The sequence below is a fragment of the Rhineura floridana genome, chromosome 10 (assembly GCF_030035675.1).
Source record: "Rhineura floridana isolate rRhiFlo1 chromosome 10, rRhiFlo1.hap2, whole genome shotgun sequence".
NCBI classification, from domain to species: Eukaryota; Metazoa; Chordata; class Lepidosauria; order Squamata; family Rhineuridae; genus Rhineura; species Rhineura floridana.
In genome coordinates this window covers 36,134,510-36,152,182 of record NC_084489.1, presented here as the reverse complement: position 1 = coordinate 36,152,182, position 17,673 = coordinate 36,134,510, and the positions used below count along the sequence as shown (strand labels likewise).

Here is a 17,673-nt window from a genome sequence, read left to right as displayed (position 1 = left end):
GAAAAAGGAGATAAGATACAGTACATTGTAACAAAATTATCACTAACACATAAACAGTTGACAAAGCCATTGTAAAACCATTTGTTTTTCTGACATTCCTTTTTTGCAAGTATTTTACATAATAACTTTACTTTAACGAAGTATATCCTTAACTGCGGTTAGTACAACCTCATCATATCCTGTCACAGCTTCACAAGCATCCTTAATTTTTTTTTTAAAGTGAAGCCTCACCCAAATGACAGATGATATTGTTGACCAGGGGTGGCTAACCAGTGGTCCTCCAGATGTTACTGAACAACAACTCTCAATACCGCTTACCATGAAAACCCTACTCATAGGGTCGCCATAAGTTGGGATCAACTTGAAGGCAGTACAACCAAGCAAATGCTGGCTGGGGCTGATGGGAGTTGGAGTCCAGCAGCATTTGAAGGGCCACAGGTTAACCCCCGTTATAGATTTTCCTCTGTGCACTTGGCTGATTTTTAATAAATTTCAACAGATTATGAGAACTCTCACAGAAAAAAGTCTAAAAGGGGTCTGGGTTTTTTCCCTCTCTCTTAAGACTTTGAACTCTCAATTCTTTCCGACTGTTTTGTGTATCGCCATGAAAATTGAAAGGGTTGTTAAGCAAGTGTTTCTGAGTTCAAGACTATAGGTTTTGTAAGGTTTTGTTTTGAAATGAGCTTACAGGAAGCATCAGAATGGTATGGGGGGTATTTTCAATTTAACATTGCGGAATGTGAAAAATCCACGCTGGCTATAGTATACAGCCACTCTTGTGGGTGTATAATAAAAGCATATTCAGTATTAAGTGCAGGGAGGAAATGACAATTTTTAGTGTTTTTACAAACGAGAAAGAACATGTAGTCTGACTCTGATAATAAGCAAAACTATGCTATCATTTAATGTATCCTACACATTTATAAAGAACATCATGTTTTACCTTCCAAATTTGTCTTTCTTGTTGAAGTCTGCACCAGTGTTCAGCAGCAGATTGAGGCACTCCAAATTCCTGAAATTTTTAGAACATGCTTCCCTTAGTTTTCTCTAAAAGCATCCTCATGCAGTGTCACCCATGAACATGTATAACTGGTAATAATAAGAATCTGTAGTTCTCCAATAAAGTAAGTTTGGTATCACAGTCAAAGGCAAGAATCCAGAGTATTGCACAGCACATTCCCCTTTCTTTCAGCCCCCCCCTTCAGATGGCACTTACTCAGAAGCCCTCCACCCAACCATCAAGGAACCTTCAGAGATGGCATGAGAGGCTGAGACCAGAAGGGAAAATTGGCACATATACCACACAATGTGCACATATGGAAGTGCTATTCATGTGTATATGGGTTTCTTTCAATTTCAGGCTCTTAGTCATTGCAAGGGATCTTTTAACCAACAGCAGCATTATTAACAACTAATATAAAATAATATACAAACTAATATACAATATTATGAGTTTAAGTAACTCTGAACCAGTGTTTCTTCATGAACTCTAGGTTCTGAAGCATTGTATAACAAAATTAAGCCTGATTTAGCTTATTCAGGTACTTCTCTAGTATCTTTGATTTCCCTTACATGATTGCAAGTCTTTATTTGCTCATAATTTAAAAAAAAGTCAACACCATACAGTCAATTATTTTATTTCCAAGTATTACAAAGGTAGTACCGATCATCTAACAGAGTAACTTTTCTGTCGCTAATGAGAAGGCTCTCAAATCCAAAATTTAAGATGTCGCTTAAACCATACATACCCCCCAGCAGCCGCTGCATGAAGACAGGTCCTGCCAAAATCATCTGGAGTATCTATGTCAAAGCCTACAAAAAAGAAGAATCTGTTAAATACATCTCTGTCCAGTTTGTTAGAGCATGCTGTGAAGCAAGCTTCCTTAATAACTGCAACATGAATCACTTCAATAAAATAAATAAATTTGCAAAACATGTTTGGTTAATGTATGAAAAACCGAGCTTTAATTTTACTTTTGTAGCATTGATGCTGAGCCTTTTCAGACATAATGCTGAACTATGGCTTAGCTTGTTCACAAACCACAGATCTAAAAAGACTGGTGAATATATTGTACGTTCTAATACACAATTGAAACAAAGATTTCCACCACTGGATATTTTACATGTGGGCAATGGGTTCACCACTTTTACATTCAAGAATCCTATTAATCCTTTGAAAAATTCAAGAGTTGGAGTACTTAAGAGCCTGCAGCACTACCAATGAGCTCCCCACAATTACCCAAGAGTTCATCTGATATTGTTAAAATATTTCAAGAAGCTTGATAGCCTCATCACTTAGTTAAATCATGTTATTGGCACTGAAGGGAACCAGCTGGCAAACATGTTGCCCCGTATCTTGCAAATGAATTATTTGCCTTCGTTAGCAAATGTGAAGTCTTGGGACACAAATAAAATTCATGTCTGGCTCCTGAAGTGGGATGCCAGTCGAGATGTCAGTCTGCTTCAGCACTCAAAATTCTCCCTGTGGTACCCGTGCTTTAAGAAAAATACATTTATTTCACAAAACTTAACTGATCTCACCAGTGCATTTACTAGTTTATGTTTTCAAACCATGCTTTCCACATATCGAGGGCAGATTCTGTAAAGATTCCATGGACTGCAGTGCCTCTATCCCTGTGGTCAGGAACAAGTGGAGGGCATTAAACATTATGTCCCTTTTATGAAGCAGTAAGAGGAAGATTGCTGGGTCAGATTATTGTTAACTTCTTGGGTTCTGAAGCGGAATGAATCAATTATTTATTGGCAGATGAACTTCCTTATGTTAGTTATCAAGTGGCCATTTTTACTCTTTTATCTCTTAAAATTAGAAAGATCTACATCTGCTAATCCTATTAGACGTCAATTGTAGTTTTAGAACTAGCCTTAATATCTGGATTATTTTTATTGGTGTTGTTACTACTATTTGGTATTTTGATTTCATACTTTTATTCTTATTTTGTATTAATGCTTTTAATCTTATTGGATGTACGATGTTTTAATGTTTGTGTATGTTTTGATGTGTTATGTTATGATTTGTGGTTACATTAAACTAATCTTGACTAATATTAATGAGACTTGGCTACAATTACTTGAAGATGTAGTACTTTTTAGCACATCAGCATACAAAAAGGAACTTTTTTGCCTAAGAACAGGCAGCTTTCCATGGGTACAGTTGGACAGATGTGAATGCAATATTGTTTCAGTTTGAAGTTTTGTAGATATTCAAACTGAAATATATCATTTAATTTAAATTAGGGATTGGTTTAAGATTGCTCTTTAAAGAATGAATGTCTCTTATCGCACAATTTGATGTATACATTTATTGGTTTCCAAGTGTGAAACAAGTAGCTACAGGATTGGCAAATGTATGTGACTCAGCATGGAATATGAAGGTTTTCATGATTATGTACATTAGATTATGTACATCAGGAGAATTCCATATAGGATGTGAGATGCTCAAGCAGGATGGAGGCAGGAAAGCCCCAGTGCACAAGTGGAACTCCTCCTGTGTTCTTAGGTCCAAGCCTATATAGATTATAGAACTTCTGTGTTCTTTTTATATGCAGTGCCTCTTTGTTGTGGTAATTACCATATGAGAGTCACTTTGCTCCTCTTTTTAGATTTGTCCATCCTCCAACTGGTAGTGTTTCATAGATCCAAGCAAGTACTATTAAGCTGGTTTCACATCTCCATTGTTGCTCTATTTCTCCTTTTACCACTACAGGCCTACTACCATACAAAATTATATGGGACTAGAATCTGTTTAATGCTCACTAATTCAGAAAGAGCAAATGCTGAAAATGGGCTTCAACCAAGTAACACTAATAAACTGTAGCCACTGTGCAAGAACATATATTACCTATATTTTCAAAGAGAGGTTTACCCATAAATTTAGATTGTAGGTTACGGAACACCTTTTCATAGGGATTGCACTGATCATCAGTTCAGTCAGTTGTAAAATGCTATGAAATGACTCTCCATTGAGAAGAGAGGTGAAGACTGAGATGATAACTTTAACGCTTCAATAATGGGATTTCTACTCTATATTTGTTTATTTCATTCATATCCTGCTTTTTCTTCAAGAAGCTCAAGGCAGGTATATAGTCCCCCCCTCCCATTTTATCCTCACAAACAGCTTGTGAGGTAGGTCAGGCTGAGAGAGCAAGTAAGTGTATCAAGATCACCCAGTGACCTTCATGGTTGAGTAAGAATTTGAACCTGAGCCTCCCCAATCTGAGTTCAACACTTTAACCACCACATCATGCTGGCCAGGCCCGCCCTTAGCATGTGTGGGGCCTGGAGCAAAAGCAAAGGTGGGGGCCCTCCACATTCTTTCTCTCTCTATACTGGCCTGTTTCCCAGCTCAGCTACAGCCAAGTCTCAGAAGAACCCTTCCCCCAGAGACCATCTTTTTCTGTGTTGTCAGCACAATACCAAAGCACCTTGACTCTTACACATTTTAAACATAAAGATCCTGGTCCAACATCTTGTTACTTGGAAATAATTCCCACTGAGTATAGTTTGTCTTACTTCCAGGTAAGTGTGATTAGGATTGCAGACATTGTTAACAACTGGCCAACACTTGGACAAGGCTACCTGGCTGCTCCCTTCTCTGTCACATCTCTTCCCACCATCGGGACAAAGCCTCATCTGTCCCTAGGCCTTGTGCAGTTGACAGGGTTTTTCCCCAAAAAAACCTTCTGAGCAGTGAGAGTGTTTACCCCTGAGCAGCTGAACCAATGACTAGGAAGGGCTCGTTTTAAAACACTAAATATAGGGGAGCAGCACCCCATAAACCATGACGGGCAGCTGTTAGAATGAATGTCTGACCCTCCCACTTTCTGCTTCCCCCACACACATTGGGTGTTGACAGTCCCCGCATATTAGTAACCACCCCCAAATCCGTCGTTTAGAGCTATACACATTCTTGATAGGCAAGGTTTTCCCGCTCCTTCATTTTCTAATGTAAAGCAGTGAAGGGTTTCACCATAGAGATGCCAAAAAGGCTACAGCAGCACACCCGCACATCTTAAACAAAATCGGATCGCCAAGCACAGCCCCCCCCCCAAAGTGCGGGGCCCAGGGCAACTGCCCCGCTTCCCGGTGCCTAGGGGCGGTACTGATGCTGGTTGTCAATCAAAATGTCAAACCATCAAAAGTTAATAGGAAAATGGTTCAAAAGGATTTTGAAGAGCCTACCTGATGACAGCAGCTTTCTGCAACAGTCTGAAAATCCACTTAATGCTGCCAAATGGAGAGGAAACATTCCATGTATACCCCGCCTAAGATACACCATAATCAGACATCACAGTCTCATTACAATAGAAGTAATCCAAGATGTCATGCCAAACTCCTTGTATAAAAGTTGCATTTAGCTGCCCTTGTTAAAACAATTCAAGAAAGTAACTGACACATTTTAATTTAACTGTTCGGTCTAAATACAGTTATTCAGAACAGCAGCCAAATTAAAAATTGAGCCGTATCTAGTTTACATTAAAACTATACAAGATCTATGTCTTCTTTAGGAATATAATAAGAAGCATTATACAAACAGCAACATGCAGAATCATACAATTTTTGAATGAATTATAGAAGATTTCTAAATTCTCTGTAAACTCTTCTCCACTGATATTTTATTGCTCTGTAAACAGTGTAATCTTGATTGAATTCTGGATTATTTATTTGTAAACTAATGAATAAGATTTTACATGGGCCACTTGACTGGGCTCCCACTGGGTATACACAATACTGGATAAAGTTGTATCTCTTCCTCACATTCTAAACAGGGTTAGTACTACTACATTAGGACACACTGTCTCTTCAGAACATTACACACACAAAAATAACCTTCCTAATTGACATACATTTTATTTTGACATATCTCAAGTTTTACTTACTTTGCAGCGTCAGCACCACTTGTAATTAATGTGTTGATGAGCAGCTCATGGCCATATCTGGCTGCTATGTGCAAAGGTGTATTTCCATTCTTATCTTCACAATCTATTTCAGCTCCTGGAAAGTAAATGTAAAATGTAACCACATATGCACACAGTGCCTTGCAAAAGTAATCAGACCCCTGACAAATGCTCTCATATTACTGAATTACAAACGGTACATTGTAATTTCGTTCTGTATGGTATTTTATTTTGAAACACTGAAACTGAAAATCAATTGCTGTAAGGTGACATTGGTTTTATGTTAGGAAATGTGTGTAAGAAACATAAAAAACTGAAACATGTTGCTTGCATAAGTATTCAACCCCCACACATTAATATTTGATAGAGCCACGTTTCAGTGCAATAACAGCTTTAAGTCTTTTGGGGCAGGTATATACCAACTTTGCACACAGTGTCAGAGGGATTTTGGCCCGTTCTTCTTGGAAGATTCGCTCCAGGTCATTCTGGTTGGTTGGACATCACTTGTGGACCACAATTTTCAATGGGATTGAGATCAGGACTTTGGGCCACTGTAGGACATTCACCTTTTTGTTCATGAGCTACTCCAATGTTGCTTTGGCTTTGTGCTTGGCATCATTGTCCTGCTGAAAAGTGAATTTCCTGCCAAGCTTCAGTTTTTTACAGGACCCAAGCAGGTTCTTTTGCAGTATTTCCCTGTATTTTGCTCCAACCATTCTTCCTTCCATTTTAACAAGATGCCCAGACCCTGCTGATGAGAAGCATCCCCACAGTATGATGCTGCCACCACCATACTTTGCTGTATGGGTGGTGTGTCTTGAGGCATGGGCACTGTTAGGCCTGCACCACACATAGCACTTTGAGTTTGGCCAAAAAGCTCTATCTTGGTGTCATCTGACCACAAAACCTTTTCCCACATCACAGTTGGGGCACTCTCATGCTTTCTGGCAAACTCCAGGCATGCTTTCAGATGGTACTTTCTGAGTAATGGCTTCTTTCCTGCCACCCTCCTATACAGGCCAGTGTTATGCAGAGCTCTTGATATGATTAACTGGTGCACCATTGCTCCACTTCCAGCCACTGAACTCTGTAGCTCCTTCAAAGTGATTGTTGGCCTCTCTGTGGCTTCTCTCACAAGTCTCCTTGTTTGAGCTTTGAGGGACAGCCTTTTCTTGGCAGTGCCTGGGTGGTGTGATACAGCTTCCACTTCCTGATTATTGATCTAACTGTGCTCAGTGGGATATTTAAACACTTGGATATTAGTTTGTACCCTTTTCCTAATGTATGCATTTGTATTACATTATCTCTCACTTCTGTAGAATGCTCTTTGGTCTTCATTTTCCTTCAGATCCACAGCCTGGCAAACGATCATTCAATAGTGGGGTTTTTACCCTGACAATGTGACAATGGTTTACAGGTGGAGGTCAATAGTATGGTAATTATGTCCTCGATAGGGCAATTTCTTTCATCTGTGTAAACTGGGAGCTTCCACAGCACAGGGGTTGAATACTAATGCAAGCAACATGTTTCAGTTTTTTATGTTTCTTACAAACATTTCCCAACATAAAACCAATGTCACCTTACAATAATTGATTTTGAGTTTTAGTGTTTCAAAATAACGTATCATACAGAATGAAACTGCAATGTACCATTTGTAATTCAGTAACATGAGAGCATTTGTCAGGGGCCTGATTTTGCAAGGCATTGTATGTATTCAGTGGCATACAGACCACTAAACAAATGAATTCACACTTTAGATCACACATTATCAGGGAATTTCAAATTGTCAGATTGAGTCCAAGGTGTCTGAACATCCTGAAATGTAACAAAAGGCCCTTACCATGTTATAAACAGGCAAGAAGAGGAGGCACATGTTGACTTTCCTCCCTGTTTCTATGTAATGCAGATAATGGGACTCAACAACACAAGAACCAGGTGGCTTCTGGAGATCGTAGATCTCACTACAAGAGAAATCTCCAAGTTCTGGCTCCTGTGGTTTGTTTGTTTTTTTTTTAAATGGAAACTACTATCTTAGTTGTGATACTTTCTTTGATCGCAGGGGCCATGTAGGTTAGTTTCAGAGTTCCAGAGAAATGTTCTCTGTCAAAGCAAAATTGTCAGTGAAAAATATCAATCATAGGTTACCAGCATGATAAGGCCACCTAAAAGATGGAACAGGACACAGAGCTGCCATCAGAACAGACTGACTTGGCTTGACCAAGTCATGGACAAACCTGGAAAGATAAACTCCTGCCACCCTAGGGAGGATTCTCCCCATCATTTTTTGGGAGCTATGCCAATAGATTAATGAACTTGTATACTTGAATGTAACAATAGCATTTAAACTTCTAGGCCTAGGGAAACCCATAACAGAATCTACACTACTAGGGTGGTATAGCATAGTGGAATTACAGGTATTTGAGTAAGTTTGCTATGGATTTAGTAATCTGAAGATTCCAGAAACAGAAATTTCAAATTCTTGAGATTCATATTTTAGGATACAAGGTGGACAGAAGAAAATGTTAAAGCTAGTAAGTTAATCGAATAATTTCAAATATCAAAATATGCATCATATTACAGTGACAGAAACATTAGTAGTTTAATATGTTTTATTGACTTTTACCATTCTGGATGATTGTTTGTGATCTTGAAAATCTTCCATGGATTGCTGTCATGTGCAGTGGTGTTTTTCCATCTTTACTCTGGGGAAAAAGAAGTCAACCCATGGCTACCAAGTCAATTGGCAAGATTAGATGAAGAACTTAACAGTGATTTATTTTTTCACTGATTCGGCTACATTTTCTTCCTGCATTATTGCAAAACTGTACTAGCCTTTTCAACACTAGAGCTTTGTCAGTATTTGTATTATACTGTGCACTTGACAATAGTGAAGCACACTCAGAACTATACCTTCAAGGCACTTGCTGTTTAGACAACAAGGACAGCAGACCACCCTTAGCACCTTAACACCATAGCCATATCCCCAAGCAATGATGCTAGAATAGTTAAAACAAGCTCTCTGTGTATACGTAAGCTACATGAATATGTTACAAACTCAGATATTTGGTTAAATGTTCACCAATGCTTTGATTTTAACTACAAACCCATAAGCAATTCACAGTAAAATACAAGTCATGATCGATGTACCTATTCCGTTCTGCAGGATCCTATATATTTGAGATAAAACGATAGCCCCAAAATCAAATTCTAGAAAGTAGGTCAACCTTAACGCATGAGATAATACCAATTTTTGCTGAACTGCTACGAAGCATTTATAATCTATAGCCATGATTAGCTATGCAAACATGAACAGAAAGTTTAGAAAAAGAAACGTTTTCCCTCATTTAATACTAAATAATGTGATAATTATAATTTGTATCTTTGTATGTTTATATATATTAGTACACTTGTTTATATATATTAGTACACTGCCTTGAGAGCAATGGCAGAAAGACAGTACCTAATTCAGTTAAATTAGGTAAGGAAATAAGCAAACAAATTAGCAATCATCCTTTTCACTATTTAAAAGAACAACGCATTTTTCTTCTTTTAGGTCCATAGTATATTCTTCGCCATCTCAAGAGAATGTTAAATGGGCTTAGGGGCCAACTGTGTAACAAAATAATAGTCAGATATACTGCCCAGTTTTGGCTTACATTTTTATGTATATATTTATCATAATTACTAAGTAAAAAGTAGACCACTCTGTTCTTGTTTCCACAGGGAAAAAAGGCAATTTAACTTCAATGAATTATTTTACATTATGTGTGGATTTTTTCTTTATTTAAGCAATATCTTCAGATACAAATTTTTAAGATGTTCAAGACATGTGTAACATTATTTTTCACCACTTCCAGGTACCCAAGTCAGTTGGAAGCTCTCTGTATCACTTGACTTTCCTTTTAGTCTTTCTTGTGCCATCAAACAGGGTGGTTCTCAAACCTTTTGGATCAAGGACAGTTAAAATCTTACAGGCTGTATCTACTCTGTCTTCATTAAGTGAACCACAACTTCACAGGCAATACTGTGGATAACTTAATGCCATGATCAAGTAGGGAGATTCCTCACAGCCCCCTAGACTAAGAGTGGGCTATAGAAAGTAGTCTGGGAACTGGAAAGTAGTTTGCCGATACTGTACCATGTACCTGTATTTCTATTTGTAAAATCAATAAAAATTATTATTCAAAAAAAGGGGAAAGTAGTCAGGGAACCAATGAACCAGGCGTAATCCTGCAAGCATTCACAGTTATTCTCACAATAAAATGCATTAAGGCATGCATTTGCTGAATATTAACAGAGTGTGTTTTATTTTAAAATACATTTTAGGATTGTGTGTATATTGATAACCTCAATAAAAATATTGTTACAGCATTTAAAATTCACCTTTCAATTCATTTTACCTTCATATTCACATCTGCACCATTACAAACCAGAAGTTCTAAGCACAATGCTCCATGGGTTGATGCAGCAGCAAAGTGTAAAGGTGTAAATCCCTTTTCATTCGTTTGATTTACATTAGCACCACAGTCTATCAGTTCATTTACTACAACATCTTGTCCATTGAAGCAAGCAACATGAAGAGGTGTGTTTCCATATGCATTTGGTTCATTCATCTGTTGGGGAAAATATTATGAGGAGTCTTGTAAATGTTATTAAGTCCTTACACTACTTTTAGTCCATTAATATCATAATTTATATTCAGAAAATTTTATGAATCATAGTATTAGTTAAACAAAAATACATTTGTAAATTGAATCTGAATCCCAACAGTTGTGTTAAATTGCTCAAGATGGGCCACAGTTCAGTACCAGAATATGCACTTTACATGCAAGTGGACACAAGTTTAATTCTTCTATTTGCAGGACTGAGCAAGGCTGCTGCCAGCTGGAGCAGACCTACATGCAGTGCTACATAGAACAATGGTATAACAAATTATAAAGCTTCAGCTCTTCCGTTATTACTTAAGAGTTTAGCTCTAATTGATACAGATGTGGTTGCTTTTTTCAATCAAAAAAATATATGTTTTCAGTATGTCATCAGGACACAAGTTGGAAAACAAGAAGAATTTGTCACCTTTCCAGCCCCTTCCCTCTTGTTTTATACTTAGATGTGCTACTTAGATTGTGCTACAAACAGGCAAGGCCTGTCATTAAAAAAATAATGGTATTGTGCATAGTTATTCATGCTTTATAAATTACACATTTAAAGCTGGATATCAGGGATCTTAAATATTCACCTGAAGGCTGAATGATGGTAGCTGCACACTAAATAAGACAAATATTAACCAAACGTTGCTCTCCTGATATATAAGAGCCACAACACTAGCGTCCTGGCAGTGGAGTTGCTGCCACTTATCAGGAAGGAGCGAGGTAAAGTGGCGGGAAGGTTGGCACGTGCAGGTGCATCAGTAGCCAATCTGGTGCTCTCGCTAGTGCACTCACACTGCGCCCTTCTCCCTCTTGGTAAGTGGCAGCAAGCCCATTCCCAGGAAACAAGCACTGTGTACCAACTTTCTCGCAAATGGAATTTTACCAATTCCAGAGATTTTACCAATTTAAAATCTCACTCAACGTATTACTAACATTACTAACATTGTTACTCTTTTTGGTTGACTTAAACTTGTTCAATACTAAATGTTCTTATGCTACTGGAGTATGGCCATGTTGGCATAATCTCAAATTATATTTATAAATTTTATATGTGGTATAGTGTTGTGTTTAATGCTACAAGCGCAAAAACTAATCCACAATCAACTGGAGAGATGTGAAGGCCCAGAAAAAAAAACATAGGAAAATTAGGAAAAAACCCATTCCCCCCCCAATTTTTTTGAAAAACAAAACAAAAAAGACTTCGTGAAAAAAAAGGGGGGAAACACATTTCCCCCCTGAATTTTTCCATTTTCGTTGGCCTTCACATCTATTAACTGTTTAAAAAGTTCTAGCCATTTTAACATAGATTACATTGAATTCATAGCCATGATGACCACAGTACCAAAACACTTGCTTATTTGGGCTAATACAGAAAATCTGTGGTAATTAAGAATTATGCTCATCACTAATCTTAGATCACAATTAAAGAGAGTAGACTACAATCTCTTAACTGGTTTTCTGAAAGAAACATGATAAAGCTTGAGGAGATAAATTCTCATAGCTTGGAAAAGTTACTTTTTTTGAACTACAATTCCCATCGGCCTCAGCCAGCATGGCCACTGGATTGGGCTGATGGGAGTTGTAGTTCAAAAAAGTAACTTTTCCAAGCTCTGTAAATACTGTATATAAAGAATACTAGCTATTTGAGAAACACCCTTATGAAACAGATGAGATTATGCCAGTACTACTTTTCCTGAAAAACTGTATTCCTGTTTTACTGTACAAAATAATGAGTAGCAATTTCAAGTCATCTGTTACTCACATCAACTCCAAGATCCAGAAGATATTTGACTACACTAATCATTCCACTAGAAGCTGCAGCATGTACTGGCGTATATGACTTCTTATCTTTACATGTCACTTCAGCTCCATGGGCTACAAGCAGTTTTACTACATCAATATGACCTGAACAAATAAAGAAATTGTTATTTATTGTGCTGCAAGCTTTAACTGGTGAACCAGTTTTAATCTCTGCGCCTGAGTTAAGGTTACATTTGTTTGAGGCTGTTGTGGTGTTATGAGAGCAAATAATAAAAAAAGAGAGGATACATTCCAGATTGCCTTTCTTTTTAACAATGAGTGGTGGCTCTTGCTCATTAAATTGTAAGGGTGAAATCCAATGCTTTCGATCTACTGGAGGAGTCTGCTAACTTAAGAGAAAGGGAGGAAATTTTTGCCTATTTCCTCTTTGTGCTGCAGCCCCCTTGCTATTAAGTAGCTCAGTTCAGCTGAAACTCTGTACATGCCCTGAGACTGTAGGTGTGGTTTGGCTTTGCTCTGAGCAATAAGTGCTTCATTGTGGTAAACAAGAGAAAGTCCATTTGTTGCATCAAGCACTGATCCCAGCACACACCAGCCACAAGCAGGAAGTTGCAACTGTTAAATTTGTCTCTGGAATCAACTGCAAGCAACACTTATAATTTGGTTGTTAACCATCCCTTGAGTGAATGGATGCCAGCCACCTAGTATAGCACACCCTGAGATGTCCAAGCTTGATTCCTTTCAGAAAGGATGAGATAACTTCATTAAAAGTACAGTAATATGATACTGGTGGATATGCCTTTGCATTTTTAAGTCCTGTGGTGAACTGATACGACTCAGGCTGCCCCAGGAAAACTCATCTGTTGTTGTTGTTGTTAAGACTTAATTGAATTTATATCCCAATCCTTTCTGTTGACGGAGCCCAGGGCAGCATATGTGACCCTCATTGTCCAGCCCAGATCTTATGAAAACTGATGTTCATTGGCAACTTTTTCCTATCACTGGGTTCACATTACATCCACAGGTTGTTAAACTTTTGGGAATTATCCTGGAAGGCTGCACCACATTGTCTCTGTCTCTGACTCACTCACTCACAGAGCTAGATCCCTTCCCTGTCTCTTCTCTCTCTTCACCCACCGACCCATTTTTCTCCCCGAAAGACATTTGACTAATCCCAAATAACAAAAATCCTATGGAGAGGAGGCAACCACCAGTGGTTTTTGAAAGGGAAGATTTTTCTATTTTTATACTAGGCTAAGAGAGTTCAATGGAACCCAAATTAAAATTTAAAAGGGAAACATTGAGGAAGGAGCTGAAGCACACTAGGCTTTCTAAAGTACCCTAATCTTTTGGGGATTGAGGTAGATGAGAGGATCCCATGGTTTGGGGCAGGCTGGTCCAAGACATTTTACTGCCCAAGGCAAAGCAGAACCCCACACAGACAAAATAAATCAAAGTGCATTGATCCCAAGGCCAGTCCAGGTTTTTTGGCACCACAATCAGAAAACTCCACAAGCACCTGTCCCCCTCCCCAGCAGTACCCAATAATGTTAAATAATTAGCAATTTGCTGCCCTTTTATTACACCCTTCAGCTGCTGAAGCAATTTAAAATTTGTATATTTGTTTTTAATTGCTGTAAACTGCCCAGAGAGCTTTGGCTATGGGGCGGTATATAAATGTAATAAATAAATAAACAGTCTTCAATGGTAGGGTCAGCCCTGGCTTTAGTAGATGGTTGATAATTATTTCCTTCAAGTAAGAGGATTCTGACCATGAGGTCTTTCAACAACCCAAAAGGAACTGCACCTGACTCTGACACTAACCCATTAGGACACTACTCCTCTAGGTTATAGTGAAAATTTATCTTTTCTGCCATCACATTTTCCTATTACTACAAGACAGATAAATAGTAATGTCTTAACTCTATTACTTCTTTCGAACCTCCTTATTTTCTTGATCACACTCTTTCAGCTTTTCCAAGACCAGAAAAGGTAGTACTCTGAATGTGAACCTGCTTGTTCTTCTTCTCTTTCCATAGCTAAATTGGATCCTTTTGATTCTGCCTCCCCTTTCCATATAAGGTGACTCTCTACCTTCAGCTTTCTTCTTTCCTTCCTCCATAAGAGTAACTAAGCATATAATCAAGGCAACATAGGATGGGTGGCCTGTGTAAAGTATTAACAACCCTTTTCCCTCTGTATGTATGTTTCTGTTATGGCACTTTAAACCACAAAGCTATTCTTTTTACTCTCAAACAATTCTATTCTTTTTATTCTTAAACCAGTCTACTCTTATTTTTAGCTTCCAAGAGCAAGCACATTGAGTTTTTATTGATAATTATAAAATCTCCAAAGCAAGCAAGGCATTTGTAGTGAATGCAATTCCATTTGTAACATGCAATCATCTCCAGTAAAGATCTCCAGAGGGAGGCTTGGATGGTGGTGACCAGGGAGAGGGCCTTTTCAGTTGTGGGTCCGTCTGTGAAATGCTTTTCCCAGTCCACCTGGTGCCTTCATTGACATCTTTTCTGCACCAAGTAAAGACTTATTATTTTCCCCAGGCTTTTGATAGACTACAGGTGCCATCCAACTCATATTTCTGTCGGGCTGGGGGGAGTCAGATTCAGCAGACCCCTGGCTGAGCTGGCAGGCTCCTGCTCTGCCAGCGGAAGCCCCCCCCCATGGCTGAGCATTGGCACTGCCAGGACCCTGCCAGCGTCACCAGAAATGACCACCCCAGCAGGCGGAGAGTCAGCGGAAGCTTCATAAACAGGGTGTTCCAGGGGACTTGCACGGCATCCAAGTTCCCCTCGGAATGCTCCCGAGTCCCAATCCCAACGAGAATTCCACCAGCTAATAGACTGGTGCAGTAAAAATATTACAATGGCAGTCTACAGGGACCACTTAACTGCCTGGTAGACCAGTTCATGGGAGCTACCTCTTCCTGTCTGGCTCCTGTGGGCAGCTCCCAACATAGCTGACACTCAGCTGGGCCGGCAACTCCTGAACCGGGAGTGAATGCCACAATGCTTTCCACCAGCTCTTCCTCCACCGCCCCCCCGCTTGGTTCCCCATGTTTTGGATTGCACTGTAAGATGTTGCTTTGCTACTAGGGTGCTGCCAAAGCTTCCAATGGCTGTTATGGAGGTTGTTGTGTTATCATTTTGGGGTATAATGTATTTATTTTTATCTTTTAAATGAGTTACTTGGAGACCTCCGGGTAAGAAGCAACTAATCATCATAATCATCTTCATCTTCATAATCTTTATCCACACCACACAAGGATTACAGTAGATGCTCTGTCCAGATGTGCACTCAATTTGCCTATGTGATTTCTGATCCAGAAAGGAAACAGCATGCAGAAACCTGCTTTTTAAGTGCACATATTTGAAACAAAGAACTCTGCCATGAATAAAAAGTTTGAGGGAAATAGTTCAGAAGATACAAACTGTTTTTACATACCCATATAGGCTGCCCAGTGGATAGCTCGTCTATCTTTCTTGTCAAAGGCATTGATATTGGCACCTCTAGACAATAATAAACTGACCATCTAGAATGAACATAGTTATATTTCTTAACATATATAAATATTTATATAAAATTTAAGCATGATCAAAGTTGAAAAATGCTCTCTAATGCCTGCACAATATTTGAAATTAAAATGTATGTATATCCAGGGAGAAAGCTATTGATAAGCTTTGTGATCTTTGTTTTATGAAAAGTGGTATAAAAATATACAAAATAAATAAGCATGTTTTGGGGGCAGAGCATTTAGTTGTTTAGATGTTCACTAGATCAACTTTTCAAGAACTATTACAAGCTACTGTAGTTTTCAAAACCCTGAAAAATTAGGTGTGTAATCTAAAACTTGATTTTGAAAGTTGTGGACTGAATCAATAATTTATCGTTGCCTATGAACATTTCACTAAAGTAAATAGAATGAATGGGACTGAATGGCTTTAAGCAGTTTGCAACTAAAACATAGCTCTTGTTATTTTTCCTTAGTCTGCATTAATTAGTTTCAAGTAGAAAAAAAAATCATGTGGTCTGAGAGCACATGATGCAGCAACCTTGTTGAAGCTCAGCCAGTCTGGATGGTGACTGCCTAATAACCCCCATGATGGAAGAAAAAAAGGCTAAACATATATTTTAAATAATAAAAAGGAAATAATTTTTTTTCATGCTATTCATACAAAGAGCAGTATTTCTCCAAGAGATAGTGCAAGGTTAAAGTATGCATATTGCTATTTCCTTTGCATATAGCAATGGGATTAAGTAAACAGACACCTGTTTGTGGAGGAACAGCTAGTCTGGGGAATCAAAAAGAAGAAGTCATCTGTACCTCAACATGTCCACTGAAGGCTGCATGATGTAATGCCGTTCTACCTGCACGGTCTGACACATTTACATTACTGAGAAGTGGCACCAATGCTTCTGCACACTTGACAGCTTTATTTGCAGCTGCTATGTGTAGGGGTGTTTGCCAATTTTTGTCACGGGCATTGACATCTGCTGAGTGCTTCAACAACACCTGCACAGCATCCTAGAAGCAATAAAACACACATTTCCAATATATACAAAATACTAGTAAAATAACCTCCCAACTGTATTTCCTTATGAGCTCATCTTAACTTTTTTTCAATCTGCCTCCCCCTTCAGTTACCCAAGCAATCTTTCCTTTGACAAAAAATTTAAACCCACACCAAATTCTTACATACTCGACAGCAAAGTATCCAAAAACATGAGATCCAGTATATATTAAAATGGTCGCCTTTCAGCAAGCAATGGGTCACTGGGTGTGACAACTGCCATACCCTTTTTATTTGTCTCCACTTCCCTGACAGCACTCCAGAGCAACCTTGCAAAAACAGTGGAGGAGAGATCTTTGAGTATCTGTGAGTAATCTCTTTGTCTAAGTAGGAAATTCTTTCTATAAATGGTAAAACTAGCATTGATTATTGGTTCCTTTGACTCAGGGATTTAAAAGGTTGTTATGTCCTTTGTTATTTAAACTGCAAGATTACAGTGATAGTGGAAAATATAATACGTTTGAGGGAAAATGAAGCCAAGTGTGAATGAGTTCTCTCTCTGTCACCTCTTTTGTGTTTGTATTCTTAAGAAAAATGGAATAGTGACTTTTTTGGCCCTATTACAAATTAATTTATTTTTAATTTAAAAATATATATCCCGCTTTTCACCATCTAGGTCTCAAAGAAGCTTACAACATAAAAAATGTATAATACACAAAACGGGTCGGCAGCAATTATTAATGTCTACAAATGTGTTGCATTTTCTGGCTATATTAATCTCTACTTTTCTAAAATCTAGGTTTTATTATCCTATCTGCC

The 17,673-nt window shown here is 38.3% G+C and overlaps 1 protein-coding gene across 4 annotated transcripts in view; it reads right to left on the bottom strand.

The window, feature by feature from the left end:
- ANKRD28 (ankyrin repeat domain 28) overlaps positions 1–17,673 on the bottom strand; it is a 149,568-nt gene that overhangs the window by 38,493 nt on the left and 93,402 nt on the right. For all 4 annotated transcript variants that reach the window (XM_061585885.1, XM_061585886.1, XM_061585887.1 and 1 more), the window contains 9 exons: positions 16,668–16,868; positions 15,788–15,875; positions 12,327–12,469; positions 10,316–10,528; positions 8,539–8,617; positions 5,898–6,012; positions 5,200–5,282; positions 1,749–1,812; positions 944–1,012 (listed from right to left, as the gene is read on the bottom strand). In XM_061585885.1, coding sequence (XP_061441869.1) covers positions 944–1,012; positions 1,749–1,812; positions 5,200–5,282; positions 5,898–6,012; positions 8,539–8,617; positions 10,316–10,528; positions 12,327–12,469; positions 15,788–15,875; positions 16,668–16,868 — 1,055 coding nt within the window. The remainder of the gene's footprint in view (positions 1–943; positions 1,013–1,748; positions 1,813–5,199; positions 5,283–5,897; positions 6,013–8,538; positions 8,618–10,315; positions 10,529–12,326; positions 12,470–15,787; positions 15,876–16,667; positions 16,869–17,673) is intronic.